The sequence below is a fragment of the Phyllostomus discolor genome, chromosome 5 (genome assembly GCF_004126475.2).
Source record: "Phyllostomus discolor isolate MPI-MPIP mPhyDis1 chromosome 5, mPhyDis1.pri.v3, whole genome shotgun sequence".
Classification (NCBI taxonomy): Eukaryota; Metazoa; Chordata; class Mammalia; order Chiroptera; family Phyllostomidae; genus Phyllostomus; species Phyllostomus discolor.
This window is the reverse complement of record NC_040907.2, coordinates 32,674,494-32,694,684: the sequence shown is the minus strand read 5'-3', so window position 1 is coordinate 32,694,684 and position 20,191 is coordinate 32,674,494. Positions and strand designations below refer to the sequence as shown.

At 42.7% G+C, this 20,191-nt stretch overlaps 1 protein-coding gene across 2 annotated transcripts in view; it reads left to right on the top strand.

Annotated features, from left to right (window-relative positions):
- Positions 1-327: 327 nt before the first annotated feature.
- LOC114496696 (cytochrome P450 4A11-like) overlaps positions 328-20,191 on the top strand; it is a 189,255-nt gene continuing 169,391 nt past the window's right edge. The window contains exon 1 of one of the 2 annotated variants that reach the window (XM_036026035.1): positions 328-576. In XM_036026035.1, coding sequence (XP_035881928.1) covers positions 343-576 — 234 coding nt within the window. In that variant the 5' untranslated portion in view covers positions 328-342. Of the gene's footprint in view, positions 577-4,459; positions 4,575-20,191 lie in introns of those variants that run through there. The other variant, XM_036026038.1, reaches the window with a different exon arrangement.

The window sequence follows — 20,191 nt, the reverse complement described above, 5'->3', positions numbered from 1 at the left end:
GAACTCCTTTCATCCATGAAGACCCCATTCTCTTCCTTTAGTTTTCTCCTTCTTTGGGTCGACCTAGCCCACCATTCATTCCTCCAGTAAAGGCCTTATCATATTTTATTGCACTAAGTATTTTCTGACTTTACCTACTAGATTGTGCACTCAAGAAATATTTGATGAGTGAATGAATGAATGAATGAGTATCCCTTGCCCTTCTTGGGGAAAAGATTATTATCCCACCTTTAAACAGAGAAACTGAGACTCAGATAGTATCATTTGCTGACTTCATATGTAGTGGGCCACACCTGGGGCTGAACCCCATGTGTCAAAGGTCGGTGTTCTTTGCACCAGCACATGCACCTTGCATCACAACTGAATGGTGGATTGGGACAAGCGCTGGGGAAAACTTCCCAGGCAGGTAGGCAGGCAGTTTGGAGAAAACAGAGAAGGATCCTAACACCAAAAGAAACTCTCAATGACTGTTTTCTGCTGACCACTTTACTCTTTTTTCAGACTGGTGATGGCAGTGCTAAAACCCTCACAAGGTACTGGCACATATGGGCAGGAAGGCTTCCAGAATGGTCCAAGGTAAGGAATACTGGCATTTGAGTTGCACCAGTAAAAAGAATTTCTTTCCCTCCCAGCTCTCATTCCCCAAACCCTTGTCCTGTGAGCTCTTTGGAGGGTATCATCCCCCTTTCTGAACCCTCAGACCCAGCACAGTGCCTGACACAAAGGGATGCTTGACTCAGGTGTGTGGACTAACAGAGAAAGGAGCAGCTTGCAGGTTGGGTGACAGGCAGTGCTATGCAGCCATCTCTGTTAGAATAGTCCCTGGGGGAATGGTGCAGAGAAAGATGAGCAGGCCACAGAGAGAGGGACTCACCCAGGGTCTGTGGATTGAAAAAGCCTGAGGAGATGGGTGCTGCAGAAATCTGAGGCCTCTCTTTCTCAGAGGTAGAGGCCAAGTGATTATCAGTAGAGTGGAGTCAAAATGGGAACTGTTTAGGTCAACCAGAGAGAGACAGAAAGGCCCAATATGTGCATGCAAACTGTGGTACTGACTTCCAGATTATTTGTTGATGTGGAAAAATTGTGACTTTTATTGATGTGTTTGTCACATTTCTGAGCTAGAATTTGACAGAAGGAATCACTAAAAAGTCCTCCAGTGGGACAATGGAGTGAGGATTGTCCCTGGGAGTGGGAGTTGAATGGAGCCGGATTTAGCAACAGGAGGAAAAATAGGGACAACTGTAACTGAGCAACAATTAAAAAAATGTTTTAATGCCCATGAAGGACTTTCCCATTACACAGATGGCCTTAGATGACATGTACACTCAGTAAGTGAGTATATATACAAACATATATATACACAAACACATATAGATACTCACTTTTATATATAACTAACTAATATTACTGATGGTGTGAATCATCTCTCAAGTTCTGGAGCCAAATTTTCCTTGCTTTTATAATACTGCCTGAGATTTTCACATATTCAATACCTCTGTTACTAGCTAAGTTGGGAATTGAATACAACATGTTGCATCCACATTGAAACTAATCCTTCAGACAAGATGATAAATGACAAAGCAGGCATAAGTATATGTGCTCTGTTGCTGACCTACCTAGACTCATATCCCAGTTCTGCCATATATTTTAAATGCCCTGTCTATGACTCAGTTTGCTTGTCTGTAAGTTAAGAATGATGATAATTATAGCACTTAAGTGTGTTATTGTTATATTAGAATTATGCATGGTACAGACCAAGAACCACCATTACATTCACTCAAAATTGTATGAATGTAAAATAATTTTAGTGCCTATGGAGGACAACCAGGTAGAAGGTACAAACTCACTGCATTCAGTAAAGATGGAATTCAGTAGGACTATGGAAAGAGGAAGTAATGTCTCTGGGAGTCAAAAAACCCAAACTTTCCCATTTCCTTCCTTTTCCTCCATCCAAAACAGGAGTACCTGCCATGCTAGCAGAGCTCACATCTGATGATTGCTTGTGTGGCTACATTTTTCACCAGTCCAGCTACTCTCTTTGTGGCAGCAGTTCCCAGGATCAGCCAGGTGAAGACAACTCCAGAGCAGTACTGCCTGTGGCCAAAGCCTGGGGGCCAGGTGGGCACTGGGTATTTGCCTACAGGGTTGTGACCCCTGCCACCATGGACACCCTCTCTACAAGAGTCTCTACTGGCTCTGGCCACACATGCTCAGGGACAGAGGGCAGTCCCAATTGCTTGACCTGAGGGTTGACAGACCAGTGAACGCCCAAAATGGCTTAGAGAGAGTAATGGAAAGGCAGAACACAGTTAAGCTCCCTTGGACCCCTAAGGGATCTTGGACAGTGCCCAGAAGCAGAATTTTTGAGAAGTTAACAAGCTTGGGCACCAAGCAGTCTGAATAAAAGGCATGCTACTGTGCTGAAACAGGTCTGCTGGGCCTCTGCTGGGCCAGCAGGAGGGAACCCTAGAGCACCAGTCACAAAGCTGGGGTAGTAAGAGGCTCCCACTGGTCAGTCTTCACCTTGGATCAAAAGAGAAGGGCAGCCCCAATAATGCACATGATCTAGGAACATAAGGCATCCTCTTTAAGTACTTCAAGCAGAATACTTCTCAAGTCATGGTGGGTTTGTCTGCCTACCTGCACCCCTACTCAAACATAAGCTGCATGATAGCAGGGACTTTTGGTGTTCACTGCTGAATCTTTAGCAACAAGGATGTCAATGGACCCAAAGTAAGTGCTCAGTGCATAATTATCAAATAAATGGGTTTGTGAAACCATCTACTCCTCTACTCATGTGTGTATTTGCTCATCCACTATAGGAAACCTTTTTGGATGTCTTCCCAGCCCACCTGCTCTGAGATTTCTTCAGCCAAAAAGCGTGGTCCCTTGAGTGACCCTCTCCCAGGGCCCACCACCTGCTTGGCAGTGTCTTACTCAACCCCAGCCACAGTTGATTGTAGCAGGTGAACACCTTGGCCATATTATAATCAGATTCTCAAATAGGATTCCCAGTGCCCGTCAGACACAACATGTGGTAGAATGGTTCCAACTGGGAAGGGTACTAGTGCTCTTTCTTCCATGTGACCACAGCTCCATGAGGACAGGGACTGTTGTCTGTTTATTTGTGACCATATTGCCAGCTTCTAGAAAATTGCCAGGTGGACCCCAGTAAACACAAGGTAAGAAATGAAAGCATGCACATAGAGAGAGGAAGAATGAGGAATTCAGTCCTGGCTGCTCTCCAGTCCCTGTTTCTCTCTCCTCTACACCCTGGATGCCTCCTGCCCTAAACTCTGTGAAACACCCTGCAGCCCTCAGCCTTCTCTTTGTCCATTTTGTCTTTCTTATATTAGCTCCAGATTATATCTGTCAATTGCAACAAGAATTTTAAACAAGACTCACTCATTCACTTTCCTACACATGCTCATTCATTCCTTCTCACACTATTTTATTCTTATAAAAATAAGCCATAATTCCTAAAAGCCATGCTCTAAGAATACAGAGATTACAGATATTAAAGGTAAATTTGCCAACACGAAGCCCAGCAATTAGAACATTGAGTTGAGATATGATAATAGAGACACCCAGGTCACTGTGGAAACACTGGGGTCAGCAGGCTTGGGTGTAAATTGACTCACCTGGACATAGCCTTTCAAGGTTTCCTCAATCTTCAGTGAAACAGGAGAATGTAATAATCTGTCCCCACTCATAGGCATGTCTTGATCATTACAGAATTGTATCACTTTGTTGGAGTACTTAACAAATGGGGTGGCTAAAACAGCAAAGTTGAGATCTCACAGTTCTGGAGACTGGAAGTTCAAAATCAAGATGTTTGTAGGGTTGGCACCTTCTGAAGACTGTGAAGGAACCATGTGCTCAAGGTCTTTCTTCCTGGCTAGTAAACCACAATCTTCTCCACATTTATCTTTAAATCATCTCTCTGTGAGTGACTCTTACTGTGTCCACACTTCTCCTCTTTAATAGAGAGTTATGTTGGATCAGTGCCCACTCTAATAACTTTATTTTAACTTAATTACTCATTTAAGTACATTATTTCAAAGAAAGTCACATTCTAAGGCACTAGGGATTAAATATTCAACATACAAATTTGAAAGGGCCATAATTCAGCCAATAACTCTAAGTCTGGGAAAAAAAGCTTGTGCACCATTCTGTTCATAACTGAGCATTTATCAAACATGTACTATATGTAGCTTCTAAAGGCAGTTCTGAGTGAGGGCTCAACCAGAAGCCAGAATCTGACCTTAGATCAAGAATCCAGATCACAGCCTAGCTCATCAGAACCAGTTCCAAGTTCCTAATCATGGCTGATCCAGAATTATCTAGCTCAGGTTGCTCTACTTTCCACCAGCACTTCAAGCACCAGACCTAAAGGGAGAGTTTTTGATGATTTGTCTTTCCCTTGTTTACAGTTCCAAAATGACCAGGAGCTACAACAGCTTCAGAAATAGGTAGAAAAATTCCCATGTGCCTGTCCTGGCTGGCTGTGGAGAGCAATGTCAACCTGGTGGTTTATGATCCCGACTACATGAAGGTGATCCTAGGAAGATCAGGTGAGAGCAAAATCTTAATTGTGACCGGAGCAGCTATCCCCTCTTTTGGTACATGGCCTTGGGTCATGAAATTCCAGAAGAGACTTGTGGTTCTGCTACCATTAACAGAAACATCTACCAGCCACCCTCCCAGCCCAAAAAGGAGCCTAAGGCCAACAATATCTGCTCTAACTGAATGTTTAAACAGCTGTGTGAGGCCATTGTTTTCTTTTATTCTTTCTCTCTTCCCATATTAACTAGATTGAGATGATCTGTTATGTACATTTCTCCAATCAGAAAGACAATTTCATATCCATCCCCATCTGGGTTTGGTGCCTATCCGAGGTAATAGGATGACTAAGCTCCAACAAACTGTAGGAAGACCAGGAACTTCTGTGTTTTCTCTGGCACTGAGGATAGAGCTTATATTTCTGAGTGAATGACTACCCTGGTCCCATGGGTGTTCTGCTGCTGGGATACTGAGTCTGCCTTCCTGAGCCCACAGTGACTATTAGGACAGAGAGAGTTGGGGCTAGGAGGCCTGTAGAGGCCACTTGAGACAAACTACTAGCTGACAATGATCAGGGAGGGATGGCAGCTCATGGTCTGGACCACAGCTGCCTCCTGGGGGCTGCTTGCCTTGTTTTGTCCCCTCCAGTTTCCTGTAATGCCCTTCCTTATCTTTCAGACCCAGAGTCTCATAGTATCTACAGATTCCTGGCTTCCTGGATTGGTAAATATGTCCAACCAGGACTGTAGGGTCCACCTGCCTTACCAAGAGCTATCTCTTTGGCTCACAGAGAACAATAGATAACCAGCACCATATCACTGTTCTCATTGAGCCTCATTTCTCTTCCAACAAAACCACTTCCAGGTCATGGTGAGAGCTCCTCTGAAACTCAGCTTCTTACATCAACTCTCAGTGCTCCTTAGTGTTTTAAGAGTGACATTTACCTATAATCCTCTATTACCAGCCCCCCTACTCTATCTCACCCTTTAAATCACAGCTGTCATAGTAATATCCCATGTACCTTCCACTTTGAGAAATTCACGTTTCTGAAAACACTGGACTTTCCTGCCTTTGCCCATGATTTGCCGTCTTCCGGCATTCCCGGTTCCTTCCAAACTGTCCCCAGTCATCCTTCTGATTCCATCTCCCTGTCCCCACACACCTATCTGTGGCCAAGGTATGGTATGCTCCTGTTGAATGGACAGACCTGGTTCCAGCACTGGTGGATGCTGACCCTAGCCTTCCACTATGACATCCCGAAGCCCTATGTGGGGATCATGGCTGACTCTGTCCGAGTGATGCTGGTAAGTCCATCCCTCTCTCATTTGCACACACCCACTCTCAGCACAATTCACATGGTTCACACTAGAGTATGTGGATCCTTCAGATATCCACTGGATACATCCAACCAGAATAACTCAGCCAATCAGAACTTATCATGTGATAGAGCTTCCCAAAGTGAATGGAACAGGAAGTATCTGGGCTCCACTTGGATCCATATGACTTTGGTCATCGTCAAGGGAAAGGAGGGCCATGGAAGGAACAGGGTCCACTCACCTCTCACCTCCACATCTTCAGCACAGTGGACTAGAGCAATGGTCTTTCCCGTGGAAAACAAGACAAACTGCCACTAGCACACCTGAGCAGTGATAGCTTCAGTGGCAGGGTGGACATCCCAGGGTGTCTTTCAGGTGGACTCTGGCTCAGAGCACAGGGCTTGACATGAAATTGAGTCACTGTGTGGAAGGGAATGGAGATTACAATCACTCACAGAACTAGGTCCTGACATTACATTGTCTGTTACCTGGTCTCTGAACTCAACAGCTATGCTCATTTGATGAATGAAAAGAATTAAAGTCCCTGATGTCCCTTCCTTAGCCACAGTATTTGTCACTTAGGTTTCCTCTTGCCATCACACAAATATGACGTAGAGCTGGAGTGCACAAGTTTCTCTAGAGGAGATTCCCTTTTTTTTTCCCTAGAGGAACAATATTTTCTGGTCTGCCTGAAGGTGGTTACCATCATAAATTATTCCTAAAATTCAAACCTAATTCAGACCATTATAAGAGAATCTGTTTAATTACATAATGAAAACTTCTAAGAATATAGTTCTCACTATAAAAACATTTGCTTTACAGTCTCAATATGCTATAATGACTGTGTTCTGGTTAGTGGGGGGATTCCAGACAGGTGTCTGGAGAGACAACTTAGCTTTGTCAGCAGAGGCCTGCTGGCACAGTAGTGTTGAGTCAATGTCCCCCTCCCACCACAGGACAAATGGGGGGACCTCATCAGCCAACTCCCATCTGGAGATCTTTGAACATGTCTCCTTGATGACTCTAGACACCATCATGAAGTGCTCCTTCAGCCAGCAGGGCAGTGTCCAGACCGACAGGTCACAGATAATCCTTCAGCTGCAGAATTTTGTTTCTATCAACTGATATGCACTCAGTGGAGAGGCAGTTCAGGCAGGTGGGATGCTCACCAGCTCAAAAAGCAAGAGTATTTGAGAGCTGCAGACCATGGACAAATTCCAGTTCAGACCAAATCTTGACTCAGCCACAGATCCCTGATACCTGGCACGGGGAGAATCCTGGTTACTCATATCACTTGTAAAATACTGAGGGTCTCAAGGGCTGTAAGACAGAAGCAATAAATGCTTCAGTGTCACCTGTTCCCACTGTTTGTGCTAACTCCCACCTAGAACCTCCCTCCACTTCAGAGACAGAGGCCTCTCAACACCCTAGTCTTTTCTGTATCTTTTCCCTTCAAGAACTCCCAGTCCTACCTCCGGGGCCATTAAGGATGTGAAAAAACTCTTTTATTCTTGAATGAGGAATTTCTCTACCAGAAAGGTGTCATCAATGGGCTGACTCTTGAGGGCTGCTGGACACACTGGGCCTACTGGATTGGGAGATTCCCAAGAAAGGCTAATTGATAAATAGGATGTGAACCTCTACTGCTCAGATTTAGTGTGCTGGCCCAGGACTCCACCCCACATGGTGCCCTGAGCTCTTTGCTCTCAGAAAGTCCTGCCCTCTCCAGAGAATGTTCACCTCCTTGGCTGTACACAGTTTTGGCAAAGTCAGGGTCATAGATGTTCAGGGAGCCAAGGAACTGTCCATACCAGAGTGGGTGGGCATAGGGGAACTTGTGGGCCCAGGATACCATCTTGTCCAGACTCGCTAAGGCCTGGCCATTCAGGAACCTGACATTATCTGCCATGCCCTGAGTCCCTTGGCTTACCCAGGAAGGCCCTGGGAGCATCCCTCTGTCCTCCTATACACCATTACCAGCCTGTCACCCAGTGCTATCCATCTCTGGGGTCAGTCCCCCCTCCAGCCACAGAGCCACTGCTTTTAGTCCAAGCCACTCTCTTACTGCACCTGGGTTAGCTCAACCACCTCACACTGGCCAACTTGCTGCCTTCTAGTGCTTGCCACTAACCCTCTGTCTACACTGCATCCAGAAAAAGATTCATTTTCAGCATTAAAACTTTCCATTAGAAAGATAACACTAGCCTGTTGTGCAAAAGAGAAGCACCTCGAGTCCATCCTGTTAACATCTGACACGGTTTTTATTGAAGACTTACTATGTGCAGGGCATTGTCTAGCCATCTCAAGAGAATGCGATGTCTTTTATTCTATGGGGGAAGACTGTCCTTTCATTCTGTGGGGAAAACTGATAAAAAACAAGTAAACAAGTTAAGTAAAAATGATACAGACTATAGTAAGTTCTAAGAAGGAAATAAGCACTGTGCTACAAAGGAGATTAACAGGGATGACCTGCTTGGGTAGGAATGATCCACATGCCCTCTTGTTGGAAATGACATTTAAGGTGAAACCCAGAGGATGATAAGGAGCTGGTTGTGTGAAGAGTAAGGGAAGGGCATTCCAGGTCTAGCAAACAGTAGGTACAGAGGCCCTGGAGTGGGAAACAGTGTGGTATCTTCCAGGAGCTGCCTCATGGTGGGACAGAGGCCCGACATGAGGATGCAGAGGTCATTCCGAGGTGCTGTGTGCCCTCTGGGAGTTTTTCTAACTACATGTATGCACTCAGAAGTGTTTATATAAAAATAGAGTACACAATAAATACCTTTCCAAGCCTGACCTTTTTTCATTTAATGTATCTCATCATTCTTCTCAAAGTACTGTATTTAACTGTCCTTCAATATTTTTACTAATTATGCAAATATAGTGATGTACTATTATGTATTTTATTCCTACTTTGAGAGGGTCTCTCAGAACCTTCAGTGGCCTGCTTATGGGTCTCAGAATAAAGTCTGACCTTCATCATTTGTGAGGAGGAATAAATAAGTGATAATCTTTATTAAGGGCTTGCTGTGTGCCAAGCCTTCTTCTAAACACCTTACATCTTGACCTCGCTCAGTCATTACAACAACTCTATGAAGTCCCATTTAAGGGAAGAGGAGCCACAGAGATCTGAGGTTCCTTGCCAAGGACTGCATAGCTTGTAAAGGAGGTGGGATGTAAATCAAGAAATTTGACTCTGTGGCAGGCTATCTTCAAAGCTTGGCAGACCTGCTTTGAATATGGATTTCCCCTCTTTGTTAGATGTGTGAACCTGGGCAATTTCATTTGAAACTGACTCTCCTCATTGGAAAAATAGGGATGATGATACTTAGCTGATAGGACTGCTTTGACATTAGAAAAATTATGTAGGGTGTGTGTGTTATGAATTGAGTTGGGTGGCATTTAATGCCCTTCAATAATAAAATATGCTTAAAAGGACCCAGGGTTTGATGCTTCACAAGGTGATCCCTTGATAAGTAGTTCCCTCCCCTTAAGCTCACCTCTCCTCAGCTCTTCCTACAAGCCTCCTTCCTGCATCTTCTGACACATCTTACTCCCAAATGCCCCCAGCTACGCTGAAGAATATGCTCTGAACATGCCCTAAGATACTTCTACCTACAGGTAAAGGATTAAAAAGCCTTGTCACCTGTGACATGGGAAGCTGACCTTCTCTAACACTATCCAACCCTGTTTTCCTGGACATTTGATCCCTACAGGATGGCAACTGTGCTGCTAGGCAAAATGGCTATAATAAAAATGAACTTTGGTTGGTAAATACATCTGGACTGGGAAGAACCGTGAGTGAATGATAAACACCTGATGGAGACATAGGCTTTGGGTTTCTTGAGTGTGCGTGCATGGCTGTTGCATAAACCCTGGGACAGTCAGTGAGACTCTGTGGGGCTTGGGGATTCGAAGACAAGGTGAATGCATACCCCCCAATGTAGGTCTCATTTCCCTGCCCCTGGCTATCCCCTTAGAAGCAAGTGGATGGCTGATGGCTGATATGATATTGTGAGGAATGCCTGAAGTGCCCTTGCTGCCAAGCTGCCCATATCCTCAGAGGTGTCTGATACTAATTGTGTCTATGGCAGTTTTATGTGTGTGAATGTCTGAAACTAAAAAGATCTCCAGGGGTGTGGCATCATGTCTGTGCCTTTGCTGATACCATTCCTTGCTCCACATACACCCTATAGCCGAGTACTGCCTGTTCCTCAACATCCAGCCTGAATGCCCTGCTCCAGGAAACTATCTTCCACCGAGTGAAATCTGCCTCCTCCAGGCCTCTCCAGCACTGTTAGTACCTTACCCATGCTCTGCTTTGTATTATAATTGCTTGCTTCCATGACCAAAAAGTAATAATGTTAATATTGGCATTCATTGAGCATTTAATGTGGTTGGACACTGAGCTAATCCTGATATACAAATTCTTTCATTTAATCTTCAGAAAATCCTACAAGACAGACACAATCATAATTCCCACTTCATAGATGAGGCAGGGAAGCTCTGTCACATGGTTAGTTAGCAATAGAAGTGGGATTACCCAAAACCCCTGACTCCCCTCTGGGCCGTTGTGGAGGATACCAGCCTGCAGTATCCATCTCGGCTGCAGATGTTTGTCAAAACATGCTAAAAAACATACACTGAGACAACCAGGTCCTGTGGGGGAATAGGAACAGCAGGGCCACTCCTCACATGGGGAGCACCTTGGCCACCCTCTCTCCTGGAGGGGAGAGCGCCCAGTTTCCCCTCCAGAGAGGCTTTTTATTGGTTTCATTTAAATAAGAATTCAGGCAAAGCTCATTACTCATTGCTAGGAAGTCTGAGGGCCTATTATGAGTCAGGGTCAAAGAGCTGTAAAACTTTGAGGAACAAATTTACTTCTTCCTTGGACCCTTATCATTCAACTGAGATCATTCTAAACAAAGCAGGTTTCAGAGGATTTTACGAATTCTTTCTTAGGCCTGATCACCCGGGAACCTGCCCTTTTCAGCACAGAGATGCACCACCCTGTCATTCTTTCAGGCTTAGGTGGAGCAAGGAAAGTAAGGCAGCCAAGGGATAAGGAGATTTTCTCCCAGATGATGAGGACTCAGGCTATAACACAGCCAAGGAGCGAGGGCCATCACCCCCTTTTGCTGTAGCCCCCAAAGTCCTTTCTTGGGGGCCTCCCACATGATCATGCCTGTCTTAAGTCATCCCCCCTTGGGGAATCTTACCCGTCATTGGCTAACCAACCAAACATTGGGGTTCAGTTATGAATGAAGCAGCAGAAGCAGTGCTCCTGCCAGGGAGATAAGCTTTTGTCTCCTGCTGGCTTATGGTCCAAGGCCACTCCCTCAGCCTTAGCCGTGGCGGGGCGGGGGGCTACAGCTTCTGATACCAGGCAGGGCAGTTCCCAACAGATCATGAGTTCCAAGTGGACAGCTCACGTCTGTGGCACCTCCAGGTCACTGTGGGTCTCAATACAGGGCCTCAGAAACAGTACGTACTTGATAAAGTGTGTGTGGAACAAATGGACTGAATAGAAGAAATGAAAAAGAAGGAAGACAAGAAAGCAACAGAGAGAGCTCACAAACCATCTGGCTAATGTGGACACTGGCCTGGGATAGTCAGTATCATGAGGAAGCAGCCCAAAGTCTTACTCAAATGGGGGAGTCAATTTGACAAACAACATTGAAGCTGTTCATTTGTCTTTCCCAGCTGGCCCTATCCTGTGCTGTCTGGCTAATCCACATTTGCTGCTTGTTGCTGCATTCTATTTCTTTTTTTTTTTTTTTTAAGATTTTTAATTTATTCACTTTTAGAGAGGGAAGGGAGGGAGACAGAGAGAGAGAGAGAAACATCAATGTGCGGTTGCTGGGGGTTATGGCCTGCAACCCAAGCATGTACCCTGGCTGGGAATCGAACCTGCGACACTTTGGTTCGCAGCCCGTGCTCAATCCACTGAGCTATGCCAGCCAGGGCTTGCATTCTATTTCTTGACATAGGATATAGAAGGGAACAGATATGTATTGAGTATCTCCTACATGTCAGGTGTTATGTGAGTGAATTCATAGATTGCCTCATGCAGAATGGATAATTACTCCCATTGTACAGATGACAAAGGCTGAGGTTCAGAGATATAAATGACTTGTCTTTTGCTTATAGGTTAGTACTGCTTTGACTCTGGTGAAAGCCCCCACATTCCATACTGTACAGTGAAGTCTGTCAGGGCTGCTGTGTTCAGCTGCATAAATTGTGTGCTGCACAGTCCCAGGGTGTGCCAATCATGTTGAAGTCTGTGCAAGTTCTGGCCCTGCTTTTCCCTTTAATGGTCCTCACCCACACAACAAATCCATGTGCCTTCCAGGAAATAGTCTTGAAGAGGGACACTGAGCATCGAATGTCTGACTCAAGCCACTTTCCCCAAGTCACGGGGGACTGTGCCTGGCTACTGTAGTCTCTAGTCACCTTCTTTTGCCTTCTTGGGGCTCTTCTCCAAGGCCTTTGCAGAGCCTAATGTAATCTCCCTATAGGTCTCACTCATGGCCTCTGAACTTACTATTCCCATGAAGCCAGCCCTGGAAACCAGAAACACAAATAACCTCAAGAGCATAGATGATAGTAAACATAGTGGAGTAGTTAGAGTGTTTTATTATCTATTCTGTGATGATGTAGGATCTAACAGACCTAGCTCCTTGGGCTGCTGCCCCCCACTCCCAGCCTTTTTAATAGACATTGTCCACAATTCATTTACTCATTCATTTATTTATGCTGAGATAGGCACATAGTAGGTGATAGATTTACATCCATGAACAATAAACCCAATCTCTGTTACCACTTCCTATTCTCCTCCCTGTCACTGGCCCCCACTCCTCAAGCACCTACCTCAGTCTTGGCCCAGGTTTTATTTGGCAGGTTAATGGTTAAGACAGAAGCTAGGGGTGATGGTTTCATCTAGCCTTTTGAATGTGCCATTTTGTGTCACTCCTTGTTTCAGATCCCTCCTTCCTCAGCCTTCTGTTTTCTTGCCTACCTGTATCCCTCAGCTAGAAGTTAATTGACAAAGTCTCGGAATCTAATGGTTTATACAATTGATGCAGACGGCACTGGTAAATAGATTGTTAAAATATTGAGAAAGCAGTGAAATGTACATAGCAGGTTCCTGCAGAGGTCCAAGAACATATAGTTCCAGCATTTTCTTTCTCCACAGCCTGGAGGAAAGAGAATGGAAATGTTCAGGAAGGAGGCACAGAGCCAGTCCCTACTCTCACTGCTGCCTCCTGGACACTGGCCAGTGCTGGCACTGCCAGTAAGCCAAGAAAAATCAAGGGCAAGTCTTTCCTTGGGATGTTCATAATCTGGTGGAGGGGACAGAGAGATAAAGGGATACAGTACAATGGATAAATGTTACAATTGGAAGGTCTCATGTAGATTATCTAGAACTTGTACTATTTTACACATAAGGATATTAAATCCAGAAAACAAAAGCAGCTTGCCCTAAGCCCCTTTCCTCCAGACTGAGAATTCCAGGGTGCTTCTCCTTTCCTCATTGTCACTGTCACTGGATGGGGTCTAGACTCAGGGCAGGTGTGCTGTATGCCTCAGGCCCACTGGTGGTGTGTGGGTTCTTCACATGTGAAGAGGCTTCAAGTGTGAGCCTCTGGAGGAAGAAAAGCAGCAAGCAGAGAAGTATGGGAGAAACCAGGAGCACCAAGCATTATGTTTATGCAAGTGGAGACACAGACTTTTGAGATGAAAGATGAATGTCAAGTGCTCCTGAAAGAAGGATCAAATTTAAAACATGTTTTTTTGGAAACAATGTCATGGAAATGAGCTGTAACCATAGGAAGAGCTGCTGAAATGATAGATATAGAAGCCAAAATAAGGTGCATTGAGAGGTGAATATGATGGCAATTAACTAAGACTGTGGAGAAAGTATTAAGAACTCTGAGAAGTATGGCTATGAAAACAGGAGAGTTAGGATGTTATCCAGATGGGATTGGAGAGTGAAAAGAAGTTAAGGACTCTCTTTCTTTCCCTCTCCCATTTCTGGAAGAGTGAGAGAGGTTGGAATCTGCAGGACACTCACTGGCCTTCAAAGTAGAGGGAAGAAGGAAAGGTTGGGACAGAGGTAGAGTTTCACATTTTGTGGTATTTCATAATACAACAGAGAACAGCTCAAAATGTAAACCCTGTTAAAATCTTCCTTTTGCCCTGGCTGGTGTAGCTCAGCATGGGCTGCAAACCAAAGAACCACTGATTTGATTCCCAGTCAGGGCATATGGCTGGGTTGCAGACCAGGTCACCAGTGGGGGCCACGTGAGAGGCAACCACACATCGATGTTTCTCTCCCTCTCTTGCTACCTCCCTTCCCCTCTCTCTAAAAGTAAATAAATAAAACCTTTAAAAAATCTTCCTTTTATAGACAGTTTTGAATTATATTAACTCAGTTTTACAACTTCAAGATCCAGTCTTCCTCTTTTTAATATAAATGTACCAACTCAAAATAGTTGAAATTAAGAATACATTGAAGTCATCTGACCAATAATACACTTTGTTCATGGAAGCATAAATGAATCTGGAGGTTTTAGCTAGAAATAAAGGACAAATTAATTCAAGGGTCTTAGAGTTTACAAATCAAAGTTTCAACTACTCAATACCAGAGCAGATGTACCAAAGCAGAGAGAAAATATGAGAGTTCTTATAGTAAAAATTACACTTTTTGGAAGAATCAGTCCTGCATTCTTAGCCTCTGGATTGGTCTGAGACGATAATCTTTCAGATGCCCAATGGTCTGGATAATGGATGTCTGATGGTCCAGAGATATGAACATTCTTTTCTTAGTCCTTCAGAGGGAAATCAGAGAGTTCTATAGGATATTAGAGACAGAGACAGAGACACAGACAGAGTTAGATATACAGAATTTAGAATTTTAAGTTCCTTGGCAAGCTGAAACAGGAGAAGAATTATTTTCTCATGCCTTCACTTGATTTTAGGAATTTAGTAGCTTTACTGTAGTAACTTTATTTTAGTTCTTCACTCCTTTCCTCAGTTGTATAATATTAAGTTAAATAAATTCTCCATAGTAAGTTAAACAGATGCCTTCAATAATCCCTCACATTTGTTTGAATTGGGTGCAATTCAAAAATAATTTATCTCAGCATTGATAAGTAACATAACTATTGGGTATAACAGCCTCTATTAAGCTAGATTCTCATCTAGAATAATAGCAGCATCAAAATAATATTGAACCCAAACACATATATCTCCATTCCCCCAGGTAGGCATAATAAGACTGACATAGATAAACAAATTGAAGCCTAAGGAAGCTGAGAGTAAGTTGGCCTAGATCTATCCTCTGTCTCTCATGGTGCCTCCACAGTATCATAAGTCCACTCTCCTGCCAATCTTTCTCATTTCACAGAGACACAAGTCATAAATTTACCAAAAATTGATAATATGAATCTACATTCATTATTGACTAAATATGAACTTCTTACCCTGGTAGGAAATACATAAGGAAAATCAGCCTGAATTATACATTTTGAAGTGTTCAATATTCCAAATTCAGATAATCTATTTCTATGTAGTTTTCCACATGACCACTATTCATATCTCCTTAAATTTCTTAAACTTCTGAAGCTTAGAGTAGAGTGCCCTACTCCAGCTAAAATGAACTCTGGACCTTACTCAACATTAGAGAAATATACCCAGGTCCCTAACTTTTTGTAAAACAGGACCCAAATTTCCCTGTGGATGACAAAAGAGCTTATTTTTCTACATGTAAATATCACATAACTTTATTAACAAAATGGCATCCATTCTGATCAACCCAAACCCTATGTAAACAAATATGGGAAGTTAAACCTTGAAGATAAAACTTTTAAAAATTATTTTATTGTTTATGCTATTACAGTTGTCCCTATTTTCCCCCTTTGCTCCCCTCCTCCCAGCATACCCCACTCCCACAGTCAATCCATTGTTCATGTCTATGGGTCATGCATACATCTTCGTTGACTAATCCCTTCACCTTCTTTCAACCAGTCCCCACCTCTCCTCTACCCCCTTACAGCTGTCAGTCTTTTCCATGTTTCTATTCCTCTGATTCTATTTTGTTCATTAGATTCCACTTATAAGTAAGATCATATGGTATATATGGTATTTGTTTTTCACCAACTAGCTTATTTCACTTAGCATAATAGTCTCCAGTTCCATCCATGCTGTCATAAAAGATAAGAATTCCCTTTTTTTTTTTTTTTTACTGCTGCATAGTATAGGAGACCATTCTGCATGGCATGGGCCCAGCTCCCACTTGGAGATGCACAGGACCCAAGCACACAGATAGGTTCTCCTGTGGGGAATCAGGCCTGCATTGTACCTAGACTGCCATGAGACTTGCTTTTGCTAAAACTCCCTCACCCTGGATTGAGACAGCAAGTGCTTACCGTAACTTCTTAAAATCCATGCTAAACCTTCCAAGAATGAGTGTAACCAGTTCAACCACTTTTCCCTTTGTATTTGCAAATACCCTTCTTTTGTGATGTGATTAGTGTCATCCTCTCCTTTGTTTTCTGTAAAAGGTAACCACCTAAAGCGAACCTGTGCATAGTAAATGAGGACCATCATGTAATATGCCCAGAAAAGCAATAAAGGCTGCTCAAGGCAAGGGCCGAGGAGTTTCCCTCCTCTTGAGAGAGAAGTCATGCCATCCCTTTTCCTCCACAGGACCCGGTAGTCCATGTGAATTTCTCATGCCTCATCCACAATGTGACAGACCCCACGAGCTGGAGTCCGCATCAGCATAATATTCCATTGTGTAAATGTACCACTCCTTTTTTATCCACTCATCTACTGATGGATCTTTTGGCTGTTTCCAAATCTTGGCTATTGTAAATAACACTGCTATGAACATCAGGGTACATATATTCTTTTTGAATTTGTGTTTTGGGATTCTTAGGATATACTCGCAGAAGTGGAATCACTGGGTCAAAAAGCAGTTCAATTTTTAATTTTTGAAGGAACTCCATACTGTTTTCCACAGTAACTGTACCAGTCTTCCCAGCAACAGTGCACTAGGGTTTCCTTTTCTCCATATCCTCACCAGCACTTTTTGTTTGTTGCTTTATTAATGATAGCCATTTCAGTGAGTGGGAGGTTATATCTCATTGTGGTTTTAAATTGTACCTATCTGCTGGCTGTGATGTTGAGCATTTTTTCATATGTCAGTGGGCCATGTGTATGTTCTCCTTGGATAACTGTCTACTCAGGTCCTTTGCCCACTTTTTTTTTTATCAGATTGTTTGTCTTCCTGGTGTTGAGTTGTGTAAGTTCCTTATATATTAAATATATAAGTTCCTTATATATTAAACCCTTGTCCAATATATCATTGACAAATATGTTCTCCCATACAGTGATTTCCTTATTCATTTTGATGATGGTTTCTTTAGCTATGCAGGAGCTTTTTTAACTTGATGCAGTCCCAATTTTTCCTTTGTTTCTGTTGCCTTAGAAGATGTATTGACAACAATATTGCTACACAAGATATCTGAAATTTTATTGCATATGATTTCTTCTAGGATTTTTATGGTATTGCACCTTATATTTAAGTCTTTTACCCATTTTGCATTTATTCTGCTGTATGGTATAATTTTGTGGTCTAGTTTCATTTTTCTGCATGTGCCAGTCCAGTTCTCCCAGCACCACTTATTGAAGAGACTGTCTTTACTCCATTGTATGCTCTTGTCTCCTTCGTCAAATATCAATTGACCATAAAGATGTGGGTTTATTTCTGGGTTCTGCATTCTGTTCCATTGATCTGTGTGAAGTTTCTTATGCCAGTTCCAGACTGTTTTGATTACTGTGGCCTTGTAGCAGTTTGATATCAGGCATTGTGAACCACCAACTTTCTTCTTCTTCCTCAAGATTGCTGAAGCTGTGTGGGGTCTTTTTTGGTTCTATAAACTTTTTTTGAATATTTGTTCTAGGTCTGTGTTTAAGGTAAAATTTGACAAAGAATAAAGTGAGGAAAATGCTTTGTCTTTACAAGTACAGACAACCCAATTAAAAAATGGGTAAAGGACCTTAATAGACACTTCTCCAAAGAGAACATACAGAAGGCCTATAGACATATTAAAATATGGTCAATGTCACTAGTCATCAGAGATATGCGAATTAAAACCACAATGAGATACCATCCCACACCTATCAGAATGATAAAATGGCTATCATCAATAAGTCAACAAATGTCCCAACACCATTTGTTGATGAGGTTATTTTTACTCCATTTTATACTTCTGCTCCTTTGTTGAATATTATTTAACCATAGAGATTTGGGTTTATTTCTGAACTTTCTGTTCTGTTCCACTGCTCTATGTGTCTGTTCTTATATTAGTACCAGACTGTTTTTTATTATGGTGGCCTTGTAATATAGTTTGATATCAGGTATGGTGACCCCTCCTACTTTGTTCTTCCTTCTCAAAATTGCTACAGTTATTTGGGGTCATTTATGGTTCCATGTAAATTTTTGAAATGTTTGTTCTATATGTGTGAAATATGCCATTGGTAATTTAATAGGGATTGCACTGAATCTATAAATTGATTTGGGTAGTATGAACATTTCCTCAAAAAACTAAAAATGGAAGTGCATTTTGTCCACCAATTCCACTGCTGGGATTATATCCTAAGAACCTGAAACACTAGTTCAAAAAGAATCTATGCACTCCAACATTCAGAGCAGTAGAACTTAAAATAATCAAGTGCTGGAAGCAGCCTAGGTGCCCATCAGTAAATGAATGGATCAAAAAATTATGGTACATTTACACAATGGAATACTATACAGCAGAGAGAAAGAAGGAGTTCCTACCCTTCATGACATCATGGATGGAACTAGAGAGATTGTGCTAAGTGAAGTGAGCCAGGCTGTGAAAGACAAATACCATATGATCTCACCTATAAGTGGAACCTAATCAACAAAACCAACAAGCAAGCAAAATACAACCAGAGACATTAATGAAAGAACAAACCGACAGGAACCTGAAGGGAGGGCGAGGGAAATAATGGGGGAATGATGGGAAAAGGTCATCAAAGAACACGTATGAAGGACCATGGACAAAGCCAAATGGGGATAATATTGAGGATGGGAGGTGGGGGAGGGTGGGTGGGAGGGAGAGTGGTGATGGGAAAATGGAGACAACTGTATTTGAACAACAATAAAAAATTAAAAAATAAATAAATCAACAAGCAACAAGTGCTGGCAAGGATGTGGATAAAGAGGAAACTGTTTGCACTGTTGGTGGGAATGCAGATTGGTGCAGCCTCTGTGGAAAGAATATTGAGATAGGTCTACGAATTAAAAATCGGTCTGCCTTTTGACCCAGAAATCCCACTTATGGGAATATATCCGGAGGAACCCAAAAACTAATTTGAAGGGATATAAGCACCCCTATGTTGATTGCAACATTATTTATAATTGCCAAGATATGTAAGCAGCCCAAGTGTTCATCAATGATTGACTGGATAAAACAAGTATGGCACATTTACATAATGGAATAGTACTTGGCTGTAAAAAAAAAAGGAAAAAAGAAAATGTTACCCTTTGCTGCAGTATGGGTGAGCTTGGAGAAAATTATGCTAAGTGAAATAAGCCAGTCAGAGAAAGACAAGTACCATATGATTTCATTCATGTGTGGAATCTAATGAACAACCTGAATTAACAAGCAAAACAGAGAGAGACTCATATATGGAGAACAGGATGACAGCTAAGCATGGGGAGGGAAGTTAGGGGGTGGAGTGATTGAGCAAAAAGGAAAAAGGACTCATAGACATGGAAAACAGTGTGGTGATTGCTTGGGTAGCAAGGGAGGTATAAGGGGACTAAGTGGTAATGGAAAAAATTAAAATTAAAATTAAATGAAGTGCTTATCTGGGAAGCAATTTATCTGCGCTTCCATTCTAAATGATAGCTTTGCTCAACAGAGTAATCTTGAATGTATGTCCTTGCTTTTCATGACTTTGAGTACTTTTCAGACCCTTCTTGCCTGCAAGATTTCTTTTGAGAAATCAGCTGACAGTCTTATGGGAACTCCTTTGTAGGTAACTCCTTCCTTCCCTCTTGCTGCTTTGAAGATTGTGTCTTTGTCTTTAATCTTGGGTGCCTTAATGATGATGCACCTTGGTGTGTTTGTCTTTGGGTCCAACTTCTTTGGGACTCTCTGGGCTTCCTGAACTTCCTAGAAGTCTATTTCCTTTGCCAGATGGGAGGGAAATTGACTTTGAATACTTATTTTCATGACTTTGAAGACTTATTTCCAGCCCCTTCTCACCTGCAAGGT